Genomic DNA, 13,423 nt, shown 5'->3' on the forward strand with positions numbered 1-13,423 from the left:
ATTGTTTGAGCTATCATGTACAGATAAATTTAGGTTTTTGTAATTATTCAATGTTAATTCTTCAACCATTACTCCAATGTCATTAATAGAATGAGGGCTAGCACATATAGGTTCTGATCCAGCTAAAGAGGTTACAGATCTATTTAAGCTCCAACTCTGTAAAGCATCTGTAAATCCTTGGGGCGAGCTCTTGGCCCAACCACTTCCCAGAGATAAAAACATGGCAGATGGATCCAACACATTGTGGTTGCTTGGTTTCAGGGCATGATCGTTTTCTTTCCTTTTGAGGTGTATACCTTCCACGGCATCATTTGCAGTCACTTTTTCACCTGTTCCTTCCATCCCATACAAAGAGACTTCATTTGCATGTACTATGTTCTCTGCAAAACGAAGAGGTTCAGTAAGAAATTAAAAGAACCATGGACAGGGCCACCGGTGGCTTCATCGTTCACGGGGGCGCCGGTGTGAAGTGAAGGCACCAGTGAGCTGTTGTTGTGCTGGGGTTCGAAATGAGGATAGGGAGGGGGAGTTGTGAAATAAAAATGGATGTTTTGTCTTTTTTGTGTCCAATTGAACCGGCCTCCATTGATTGATGGCCAGACCCATGTTAAAGTTACCCATCCCACGCTCAATCGACATGGTCGAACGTGTTTGGTGGGTTCACGCGTCCAATGCACCAATGGGTGCACAGAACGCGAACTCATGGAATACAGCCTGATTACACAGTAAGTAACTAGTTCAAAGTTCCAACACCTGATAAAAAAAACAACAAAACCCTACTTCTACCACCTGATTAATTATAAAGCACAACCCTAATTCTACCACTAGGCTTCTAGGCCTCAACGGTTGAGCTTCTGCATTTTGAGCTCTGTCCTCTGCGTTTTGCATTTAAAATCAAATTCAAATTCTCGTTTTGGCCAATTACCAACTTCGCCATCGGTTGCTGGCCTAAACGATTCAACCGACCATTCTTTCTAAAAACAGAAATAAATGCCCCTTACATGTGTTCAGTGATTTCTGTCGATTAAGCAATTCAACTTCTTTTAAAGTAATCAAATTAATGAACAATCACCCAAATTTTTCTACCCAAGCTAGTGCTTTGAAATAGAAGGTAGAGAAAATGCAGGGAAACCTTAAAAAACCTTGTATAAGTTTACCTCCCTTTCCCTACATTTTCTTTCAAACCAAACACAATGGAGAATGGGAATTAGAAAAGCCCAAGATATAATATAAGGCATAATTAGGATTAAAATAAAATGTTACATGAAGATCTCTGATTTGTATCTTGGTAAGTCATTTATTAGGGTAAGGGTGCAAATGGATCGGATTCGATCCAAATTCTAATCCTATTTTGCTAGGTTCCAATATCCCCATTTCAGGTTTTTTTATCAGATTGGAGATAATAGGATCTGATTAAAACTTGAATTGTTTTTTATAATGCATTTTTGTAAAAATTATATATATATGTATATGATGAAAATAGTTGAAAAAATATTTGTATTTTTTATTTTTTTTTATTTAAACTGTTATATTTTTCCTTTTAATAATTTATTTTTTAAGCTAAATTGGATCAAATCATATTTGGATATCTTGCATCCTTATCGGATTCTGACTCGAATAATCAGATCTACGATTTATAGTATTGGATTGGATTCAGATTTATCCTGATTTGAATTTGATCCTGTGCATCTTCCCTGCTATATTCATAATCTAATGGATGATTGCATGAGTTTATTAAGACATCTCTCTCCCTTCTCTATCAATCCGCCATACCCGTAGAGCATGTTCATGCCAATAATGTAAAAACTAATAATGTGGTGAAAGTGAAACTACATCTTCTCTCTTTAGAGATTGACGCAGCAGCATTATTCCTATTTCCTACAAAATGCATTCTTATAAAAAAAAATAGGATTCGTTTGGTTCGCGGGAACAGACCTAAAATCGAAATTGAATGGACATCAGTTTCCCATTATTAGTAAAATGGCATTCCCCATACGAGGGTGATGGTTATTCCCTCCCCTCCCCTATTGGATTGAGAATCCGTTGATTTAAATTCCAATTTGAACCAAACACTGGGAATAGACTATTCCTGTTCCAACTGTGAACCAAACGAACTGTAAGTCATCAGTTCCGATAGCTCCCTCAACATCATCCCAGTATGGTTTATTTGATCATATTGAAGTTCTTATCTGTTTACTACTTTGAGCCGATGTCGGCAGGATTTTAAGTTCTGTTTCTGGGGCCAAAGCCAATGGATTGATTTGTCCTTCGTAGATTCCTCCTCACTTGTTTTAGGATCAAATAATCAAATTTATGGACAAATAGCTCCCGGCACAAAATAAACTAACAATTAACAACGCATTTTTTTGTTAATTTACATTCTCTTTTACTTTTTTATACATTTTGTTCTTCGGATGGATTGTTCAATATGGGACACAAACAAGAAACAAGACAGGAGGAATTGCTACATTGCTACACCCTAGCAGGGAGTTGTCACCTTGTTCTATACACGAGATGGACAGAAAAAAACAAACTATTTACTTTGCCAGTAATGTTAAAGAGAGCTACGACGATCCCAGAGCTTCTACAAGTTATTCTTTGATTTCTTTCAACGGGGCTGATGGATGCGGCGAGGGCTACATTTGGGGCTAATGGACTGTGGGGCCTTCTCTCGATACTTCGCAGGTTCCATCTGAGACTTGGGGACTTTTGGAGATTTCATGGAGGTCGTCATCAGGCTCTTCATCAGCGCTTCAGTATTCATCTCCATGCCTGCTTTTCCAAAACAATTACAACATTAATAGAATGAAAAATTGAAATTTCACTTTAGAACGAAAATATCGTCATCGATGGAGAACATAAATGCATACCATTTACCGGCTTGGAAGCAAACAGTGCTGACCCATTTTGTTGAGGATAAGATTGAACAAACTCCTCGAATTGGGCATCCACGTTGTACAATTCTTCATCGACATCGAAATCAAACGACTCTGGGAGCAGATCGGCAATGTCAACGCCATCATCGTCGTCATTAGGAGTGCTGATAAAGGTTTCTTCTTCCTGATGCTGGGCGAGCCAGTAGTCCCGGAACCAAGTTGATGTCTTCACCAGCTCCCACCATTCAGGAGAGAAATCCTCCACTTGCCTGTAAGCTGCTGGGATGAAGAGAGGGGCGTTCGGATTAAGTGTAGATCTTCCTCCAGATACTAGTCCCATCACTACTTCTATATAACCTTAACTTCCCCTGTTCTCGTACCAGTCACGTTCAAACTTGCCTGGATAGAAGCATTAGAATAGATCACAACCATGACATAGGAAATCTGGAGAAAAAGGAAGGACGATAACGTGGAAAATTCTGGAATTCCAAAAATAACCAAATTGTTTTAGATCTAGCCAAGTTATTTTGTCTAAAGCGTCAAATCTTTTCTTGTTATCCCCGATCAACACTGGTCATAGCTATTAAGACCTCCAAAGCTGAAGGTTTCACTTTCGATAATAAATTCCGCGCCTTTTACCCAACAATCAAACATCGAAGAACTTAGATCTCACTGGTAATGCAAATTAGAATTAAAAAAAAAAAAGAAACTCAACTACAGAACGAAAGCCGCTTTGCAAAAACTAAAAACATTTCGAAATCAAAAAATCAGACACCTAGGCCCTGCAAATGACGAAGTTCCTTAAAGATCGGCCGCAGTCCTCACAAAATTTTGAAGTTCCTAGCCGATCTTCAAGATCATAGGCCTAATGGACCAGATCCACCATGAACTTCAACCGGAAGCACAACTCCTACTCCAGAATCAAACATCATCGCAAGCAGACCTCATGACAAAAACAAACCTCCAATTCATCTAAACCATAAAACCCAAATTTCAGAGTCAAGAGAGTCAAGACTGCATTACCCCACCCAGAATTGAAAATCTCACCATCAGATCTCATGAAAAACTTAACACTTCACAAAAAATAAAAAGATAGCGAAATAAAACCAAATCGGAGACACTCCTGAAGAAGATCTACGTATTCCCCTAAAGCGATTAGGATTTACCTTTAGGACACAGAGAGGAAAATATCTCGCCCGGACGAATGATAAGACCAGAACTGTTCTACGGTTTATGTCTGATGCTTCGAAAGTCCTATATATAGACCGAGGGAGGGGATGTTACGAACCTGATTGCTTCGGCAATCCGAACCTGAGGTTCGAAAGGGACGGAATTTTCAATTAGAGGGAGTTGGTTTTACAGCCTACAGCCTGTCGAAATCGGTGAGAAGCTGGTCACCTTCGGCATAATTGGGCTGGGCTGTAGCCTGTAGGTGTTTAAAACGCGTGGGGCCAGCTGATGACTACGGAAAGCTCCCTGCTCCCATACAGGTTATATACCTGGAAAATGATTAAGAAAGAACCTTCCTGATAAAAGATCAAGCTGAAATGTCATTAGATTCTAATCAAAAGGCTGGGGTCCAGTTTGTGATTGAATCTTCTTATGATGTTTCGTTCAAGAACAATTGATCATTGACTCGGAAAAGATGTTATGTTTGATCAACGGTCAGAATCGGTCGAACGAGTCACTTAGCGGTCAACTGAAGGAATTGGGTGGAGATGCCGAAGGAAACGGGCGTGGGGAATCGAAAAACGTACAATAGATGAAAGTTGAAAAAGGACTCCTTGTAGAAAACGATAGTGCTGGCGCCATGGTGCTATTTACGAGTATGAACCGTATATGGTTCGGCGGCACTCGGTTTATTGCTGATTATGGTTTATGGTGGAAATCTGGCGGTTTGGTTGGGTCGGTTGTACCGACTTTAACATGCCTCCATTCTTGGTTCAAGAGGGGTATTCATAAAAAACGAAAAACCGAATCGAATGGAAAAATTGAATAAAAAATTGCATTTAACTGAATCGATCGAATATTCGAATCCATAATTTTAAAGGCAAATTGTTTAAACTATTTTTAAGGTTTAGAAAATTGATTAATTATATCTTTATTGTTTTAAAGTATCTTAATATTTTTGACAATTAACTAAAATCTTCCATAGTTAATGTTTGTTAACGAAAGGATTAAAAAGATAATTTTATTTATCATTTTTTTTAATTTTCAAAATCCTTATTTAAAATGAAAACTTCAAACAAAACTTGTACGAAGAGGCGGACCTAGAACCATGATTTAATTTGTAGATGAGAATAATCATGATTTATAGATGAGACCAAGCAGGATCAAACATTAAACTTGGTCGACCCAGAAGTAACAAATTCGACAAACATTATCAATGTTTAACAGGGAGCGTGAATTGTCTCAGCTTGTCGAGGCTTATCGAACCAGCCTCTTGTTTGTTTGTGCCAGAAAACCAAATGAGCTCAAAAATTGGTTATTAATGAAAATTTTTGGTGGGTTTCTGGTTTTTGAAGAGAGATTGTTAATGAGTTTTTTCGTTTGTTAACCGTTTATGTTCAATATTGTTTGGGTCTTTTGGTTCTTTCCGCCACCCAATGAAGAGGGCGACTACCAGAACAAGAAAGGAGGAATCGAGGCCAACTCCAATTAAAATGGCTAGTTTCTAGGCCTTGTTTTCCCCTGAAAATGGTAGAGAAAAGCTTGTCGGATTGACAGAAGTAAAAAAGAAAGGAGAGGAAGAGAGAGAAAGAAAGGGAGAGATACTGTTTGCTGAATCTAAATCTTCCTAGACAAGGTAGTCCTCCTCTCCGATTCTTTCTCAATCTCTCAAGATGGTAAAAATGTCGTCAACTCTTGCGATTTCTAGCATATCATTCTTTTTGCAGGGGTTTTGTCTTTTCTTCCTTTATTTTTTTTTCTTTATTCCAGGCTTTGTCTCCTACATTAAAAGTTGTTGGGAAGAGTTATTGGAAGGAGAGGGACGATTCCAATTAAGAGCATGTCGCCGACCTCCTTGAAGCGATAGTGGTAAAGGAGGGATCTATTTCTTCCTTTGCTTTTTTCTTATTTATTCCAGTTTTATCTCCTACATTGAAAGCTGTTGGGAAGAATTATCGGAGGAGAGGGGCGATTCCAAGTAGGAGCATGTCGTCAACCTCTTTGAAGCGGCAGAGGTAAAGGAGGTGATAAGCCTCGGTCTTGGTGACGAAGCCGCAACCTTGATGACGATGACAAGCTCCTCATCATGTTTCATCCCTAACCTACACGCACATTAAACGTAAAAATCAAGCATCCCTTTCATTCTCGCTTTCTTATTCTTCTCTTCCATCACACCAGAAAGCAGAACCCCGTTCTGAAAAGGCATAAAAATAGGTATGAAATGATCGGCAATCCGCTGCCTCCATTGCCCTTGGCATCGAAAAGGTTGAACTTTCTGAGGGAGCTCGTGTTTGAAGCTTTGGTTTTTGGAAGAGAAATGAATAGGAAATGACACTGTTGGAGTATAGGGGTTTACAAACCCTTGCTCTGACCAACGACAATGGATCTGATCATTTAAGTATCTCTTAGATTTCAGATCTGGGTTTCTTGCAGATCTAAGAGATACTTAGCAGATCTAGGCACCCAACCTTCCATTGATCTTGGCAAGTGCTTCAATCTCCGGTAGACTTGGGCACTTGGGCACCTTTTTCTGAGTGAGTGAGTGAGTGAGAGAGGGGCCCGGAGGTGGAGATGATGAAATGTGGGAGAGAGAACAAAGGGGAAGAAGGAGAGAGAGAGAGAACAAAGGGGAAGAAGGAGTGAGATACAAAGGGGAAGAAGGAGAGAGAGAGAACAAAGGGGAAGAAGGAGTGAGAGAGGTAGACTTGGGCACTTGGGCACTTTTTTCTGAATGAGTGAGATAGGGGCCCGGAGGTGGAGATGATGAAATGTGGGAGAGAGAACAAAGGGGAAGAAGGAGAGAGAGAAAGAGTGAAGGGTAACATTGGGTTTTAAAAAATTATAGGCGACATGGTGTCGTGAGTGTACGAAATTTGATGGAATATTAATGGATGATAACACTAATCAATTGTCAAAAACAATAGGAGTACTTTAAGATAATGTTAAAACAGTAAACATATAGTTAATCAATTTCTTAAACGTTAGGATTAGTATAAGAAATTTGTCCTAATTTTAAAAGGAAAATATTTAGTTTAGTACCCTGATAGTGTCAAGTTAATTAAAAGTGTAAATTTTTGAAAACTATCAATTTAGTCTAAAACCGTTAATAGATGTTAAGTGACATGTGAAATATCACAAATGCCCTTTGGACATCATCTAATTTTCTTTACAATGCCCTTTGTGAAAATGACATAAATACCACGTTTTGAAAATGCATATTCGTTATCTTATTATGAAAATTTAAAATTTAGACCACGAGGAAAAGAGAAGAATAGGTATTGGAAGGGAGGAGAAAGGAGGGAAGGTCTTGGGTAGTGAGTGGTGGTAGATCTAGTAGTTCTATAGTATACGAGGAGTCATTTTTATTGTTATATATGAGGTTGCCATAGCCCGTGAAGGGCTCCACCGAGGTTGGTGGAACTGGATCATGATCTCATTCTATATTGTCAAAGCTCTTGTCTGACTCATGCCAATCCATGGAGCATCATTTACATGTCGGAGGGGGATTATGCCGATGATGACTGTGCTAAGTAACCATTGGGCGTTGAACAAACCTTAACGTTATGGCGGGATAATTCAATCAACTTAACACAGGGTTGGTAGTGATAAGGTAGGGTTATGGCGAACCCATATGCAAATCCTCCCTCTCATGCACGAGGCGCAGTGCCAGTTCATGCTGATAACCATTAACCTCGACTATCCCCCAAGGGATGTGTGTTTTTTGGAGTGCCAAGGTAGGCACTTGATAAAGTTGATCACCCCTATTTAAAGAGGACGTTAAGTTTTTAGACTCTGCTGGGAGATAACATGAAAATGCCATAAAATTGTATTGTAAAATTCATGATAATACCACTTAGCGTAGCCCACCAAGTATACATTAACTGTATACTCTTAAACTACTATAAACCGACTAATTAATAAGGTCTCTTATTAGTTGTCGCATGGACTTGACATTGAATCCTGCTGCACCAGATTTGGGGATTTGGGTTAGGGGAATGGTAGAGGTATAAATTGGGTTGTACTTGCTACTTCTAAGATACTTCAAAGATTTAGTTCGGCATGGGCTCAAGCTGGCCTGAGTCGTACCATAAGTTGGGCTGGTCCTTATGCCGAGCCTTGGGCTAGGATGAGCCACAGATTGGGCCAAGTCATAAAAGATATATTTTTAAAAAATAGAAAAATAATGAAAATTTTAAAATATATTAACAAAATAGATAAAAATAAAAAATAAAATTATATATATTTATATATTTATATATTATATATATATGGATTGTGCTGAGCCATACCGGTATGTGGGCCATGGGCGGCATAGTCCACTCGGTCATGCCGTGCTATGCTGGCTATGGGCCTGGAAACCCAAACCCGACACAACGCATCCCATCGTACCTGTGTGATGTGTCCTGTCATGCCAGGCCAAACTAAAATCGTGCTGGGCCTTATCGGGCCACGAGTGACAGTCCGATTTACAATTATGGGAATGGACTACCCATTGTATAGTCACATTGGAAAAAATAAAACGGATGGTTGAATATTCATCTATCCTTTAATGATTCTTGAATCTTAATAAGCAAGCCTTTTAAAAAATCTTAATACGCAACGAGTGGTTTAATAGGTGTTTGGCATCGGTGGTAGGCATGTGGAGTTAGAACCAGTGTTTCTTTTTTGTTTAAAATCGGTGCTATTATATAAACATTTTTTTGAAAAAAAATAGCAGTATTTTTATTTGGTATCAGTATTGACAGTAATATTTTCAATATTGAATTTATTATCCAACGTTCAATATGATGCCACGTCATTGGCACCAATGCTCTGTTTTTCTAAAAAACATCAAAGTTGGCGTTGCTCCAAACTACACTTTTCCAATTTCTAAGGTATAATCTGGAGTAACATTTTTTTTTGAAAAAATAATACCAAACAAGAGATTGTTGCTTCTAACATTGTTTTTTCTGATGTGGTGCCTATATGGCTCTGTTTTCTTAGAAAACAGCACTAATACCAAACACTGCCTTAAGTTACATACTTACAGTGGCCTCGGGCATCATAAGCAGGTTTGACGGCCCCAAACCCAACAAATTCACTTTTCACTTTTGCTTTTACACATGAAGAGTTCAAATCTGCGCCCCACCCGCTCTCGCCCCACAAATGCCCCACATGCCCTAATGTGCCATCTGTCCCTTCACACGGCTTCCGCTTGTAGCGCATGCGGGGCTAGCGGGACTTCCGTTAGCCCCTCCCGTTACCCCCGAAAACTCTCAAAACATATCATTCGAAATCTCAAAACCCTATTCCCACCTCCTCCCTCTCGAGTTCGTGCAGCTGGTCCCTTGACCCCGAGTTCTCTTCTCCAATTCGCCAGAGTTCTCTCCAGAAATCAGAGAAACCGACGGCAGAGTTCTCTTCTCCTTCTCCAGCACCGGCAGGAACTCTACAACTCACCTTTTTTCACACATTTCTTCATTTTTCTCTTTTTTCTGATATTTTCGTTTTCCAGAAATCAAAGAGCGGGTGGGCATCAACTGGGGTGGTTAATGATAAGATCAAACGGTGAAGCAGAAAAAGGTGGTTAATGATAAGATCGATATAGTTGAATAATTTAACGTGGTAGGTGGAAATGGATGCATCAACTAGGGACTCCCGGCCTGTAATATTGATCACGGAGAAGAAAGTAGATTTGATGAAAAAATCTATGATGCCGGAAAGAGATGATACCGATTGATTGGTTGTAAGTTTTTCCAGCATAGTTGGGTTTTACGAGCAGGTGCTACTGCATCGTTGAACGCTGCCTGAGTGGATTCCGATCGAAGAAGTGAAAAGCTGGTTCTTACGCTCCTGAGGAATCCGTTGAATCTCTACCATAGAAGAAAGTAAACAAGATTTTGGATAGGAAATAATACGAGAAAACGTTCTCAGACAAGATCTCTGGACAATGTTTCTGAAGGTCGTGTTACCACTGCTACTGTGCCTGTTTGTTTTTCTACTCATGTCCTCGGTGGCCTTGGAAGATACTGGCTTTATCTATAATGGATTTCGAGGTGACAAAGTTAGCCTGGATGGCGAAGCACAGATCATACCCAACGGGCTCTTGATGCTAACGTATCAATATAAACGACAGTTGGGCCATGCCTTCTATCCCTATCCTCTCCACTTCAAGAATCTACCAGACGGCAATGTTTTCACATTCTCTACCACTTTTGTATTTGGGATCCTCCCCAAGTTCCAAAATTTTTATGGTCATGGAATTGCTTTCGTGATCACACCTTCAAGAGCGCTTCCCGGAGCTCGACCGACCCAGTATCTAGGCATGTTCAATGAATCCAACAACGGTAATCTGTCCAATCATGTTGTTGCAGTAGAGCTCGACACCATCAAGAACAGTGAGTTCTCAGGTATCAATTACAACCATGTCGGTATCGATATTAACGGCTTGACGTCTGTTTCTTTTGCCCAAGTATCGTATGCTATCGATCAAAGTGATAACCGTAAGAATCTAAGCCTCGTAACTGGGAAACCAATTCAAGTATGGATAGAATACAATGGCGTAGAAGGACAGATGAATGTAACGTTGACTCCAATTGATGTTTCTAAACCCCATATCCCCCTTCTTTCTTATTCTCGCAATCTTTCTCCGTTCATGGAGGATTCCATGTACGTTGGCTTCTCATCATCGACGGTCTCCTTCTCTACTTCCCATTACGTGTTGGGATGGAGCTTTAAGATGAATGGACCTGCTAAAAAGCTCACCATCTCCCAGCTTCCTAAGCTACCTCGACTAGGACCGAAAAAGCAATCCAAATCAGAGAGCGGGTGGGCATTTGCTCCTATACCAAAGAGGTACCTGCCGGTGCCGGAGAAGGAGAAGGAGAAGGAGAAGAGAACTCTAACTCGAGATAGGATTTTGAGATTTCGAATGATAGAGTTTTGGGGGTAACGAGAGGGGCTAACGGACATCCCGTTAGCCCTGCACGCGCTACAAGCGGAAGCCGTGTGAAGGGACAGATGGCACACTACGGGCGTGTGGGGCATTTGTGGGGCGAGAGCGGGTGGGGCGCAGATTTGAACTCACACAAGAATGTCGGATCCGGGCCCACGGGTGGGTCCGGTCACTGGTGCGATACCTTATCATGTGCTGCATATTTCATAGATTGGGGCCCATTATTTCTTTTGCATATTAATGGTGATAAAAAGTTAAAATAATCTTGTTGGTGTTATATCATGATAAAGTGTGGGACCCATTAAGCAATAAACCTCATCGCTTTGGTAATGGATCAACCTTGTTACAAGGGGACAAAAGATAACCAAATCTCTATTATCTTTTTCCTGTCGGATGACTTGGATCATAAAAGTGGATCGGTTCAACGGTATAGAGGCACAGGAGCTTCTCTAATTGCGTTTGGATTTGAGTGGATTGAGAATTGGGGTTGAATTAGGTTTGCCTAATGATCAAATAGATTACAGCCAAAAGTGTGTTTAGTCTTCTTTGGGATGACTGAGCTAAGTAGACAGCTCTTCTAATGACTGGCTAAATGCATCTTTGAGATGGTTTTTACCCAGCGGTTTCTGAAGTTGCAAGAGTCAATAAATCTTAAAACTCATCAAGCCATCTCATCACAATTCCGAAGTAAGTCAAGTGTACTTGGACAAGATTAGTATGTGTTTTATCCAAAAAATAAAACTTGTTTCATGAAAATTCGGAAAATTGAAGAAAACTTTAATCAGCCCAAAAACGGCTTTGGGTGAAGCCATTGTAGGTAATTTTTCAGAAATGGCTCATTCAACACAGCCCAATAACGACTCTGGACATTTTACTGCCGTTTAAGTATCTTATGCTCTCATAGAATTCAAATTCTTCTCAGTAGAAAATTAATCATTTCAAATTCACGGAATCAAAATACAATTTAAATTCAAATACATACCACTCCTGGAGTCAAAATGCAGCCTAATAGAATTGATATTTGATAGCTGGTCCTAAGTCCTAATAGACTAATCATTCTATTAAAAGGCCAAGATAAAAGTGGGCAAGCTTGGTCCAGCTCAACCTTTTAATGGGTGTATGGCTTTTGTCAGCTAACAAACCAAACCCATCCATCAAACCTCTAAGTTTAGCAAAAAGTACTAGCAGCTATCATCCCCATTCTTCCTAGATAGCTAGTAGTCATTAGTTTTATGGTAAAGAATTTCTGGGATTTCTGTCTTGTCGGGGCCGGGCTGTTTGTTTATGGCATGGTCGGTCTTTCTTGGTATTTGGTAGGTCAAGATAGTTTGGAATTTATGAGATACAAGGCTTTCTGCTGGCTGAAAATGTGCTTCCCAGGTTCATTCAGGGGAGAAATGGGGTGAGAGTCTGGTAGTTTGGAAATGAGTTAGAAGATGAAGAAAAATATGAGAAGCCTTTCATAGAGTTGGACCTTGTTTACTTGATTTTAGTGATTGAATAGTTAAAAGATATGACTTGAGAACTTGGGGAAACAACGTGGAGGTTGGGAAATGAGACGGGCGACCTAACAACTGAAAGATTATATCAGAAAGGTAGGGAAACTGCTTAGAGAATTCCTTCTTCACCACACTTGTTTTCTTCAATTTAGCAATTTGACTGGTTAGGAAACTTGAGAGAACTCCTCCAGGAGAGAAAAAGGAAGTTTTTGTTTTCAAGCTGAGGTGGCAAAAAAAAAAAAAAAAAACTGGAGCATGGCCAAATTGTCTGGCTTACAAAGGTGGTCATCAATATCATAAGCTATGTTTGGTTTGTTCTTTTGAGCTTCTTTAACTTCCAAGCTTTTGTATGTATTGCACCTTTTTTTAGCTTTCTTAGAGTTAAAATGAAACAACAGCACAATTGAAGAAACAAAAGTAATAACCAAAGAAAGGATACCTTTCACTTTTTAGGAGTGCAAATTGGGTATCCTATTTGAAGAATTTACATTGCATTGGCCTGGACTCTTCAAATTTTGACAAATGCTTAACCCAAGTCCATTCAAATTGAGGGAAAGCTCTTAAAGAATTTTACAGAATTCAATTTGTCAAGAAGTTTCCCTCAACTTAATTATTGTTTCTCTCTAATTTTCTGTCCAACCAAACGTGGCCTTAGTCTGCCTTAATTTTGGATTTTTTTCCTTACCTCGTGATTGAATTGACAAAGCATGTTGATGTGCTGCTCATCGCCAAATAGATTTGATATAATTAATCGAAGAAAAGCAAAAGTAACGCTAGCGAAGCAAGCAAAAACAGGTGCTGTCTCACCAGAAAAAAAAAATAAAAATAAAAAATAATACACACACAGAAAGACAACAAGTTGAACATGTCAATAATCAATACAATATAACAGGTTAAAGCATATTCATCATTTTTTCTTTTTGTGCTTTACATGGACACATCCA

The 13,423-nt window shown here is 39.5% G+C and overlaps 1 protein-coding gene and 1 pseudogene across 1 annotated transcript; one reads left to right on the forward strand and one right to left on the reverse strand.

The window, feature by feature from the left end:
- Positions 1–2,339: 2,339 nt before the first annotated feature.
- Positions 2,340–4,199, reverse strand: ERD15 (dehydration-induced protein (ERD15)). Its single transcript, XM_010275006.3, has 3 exons — positions 4,043–4,199; positions 2,871–3,275; positions 2,340–2,772 (listed from the first exon to the last, which is right to left on the reverse strand). The coding sequence occupies exons 2-3, from the start codon at positions 3,214–3,216 to the stop codon at positions 2,609–2,611; spliced, it is 510 nt and encodes a 169-aa protein (XP_010273308.1). The 5' UTR covers positions 3,217–3,275; positions 4,043–4,199; the 3' UTR covers positions 2,340–2,608.
- A 5,776-nt stretch (positions 4,200–9,975) lies between these two features.
- On the forward strand, positions 9,976–10,977 carry LOC104608945 (L-type lectin-domain containing receptor kinase SIT2 pseudogene; annotated as a pseudogene).
- Positions 10,978–13,423: the final 2,446 nt, after the last annotated feature.

The sequence above is a fragment of the Nelumbo nucifera genome, chromosome 7 (assembly GCF_055504915.1).
Source record: "Nelumbo nucifera cultivar China Antique chromosome 7, China Antique-T2T, whole genome shotgun sequence".
NCBI lineage: Eukaryota > Viridiplantae > Streptophyta > Magnoliopsida > Proteales > Nelumbonaceae > Nelumbo > Nelumbo nucifera.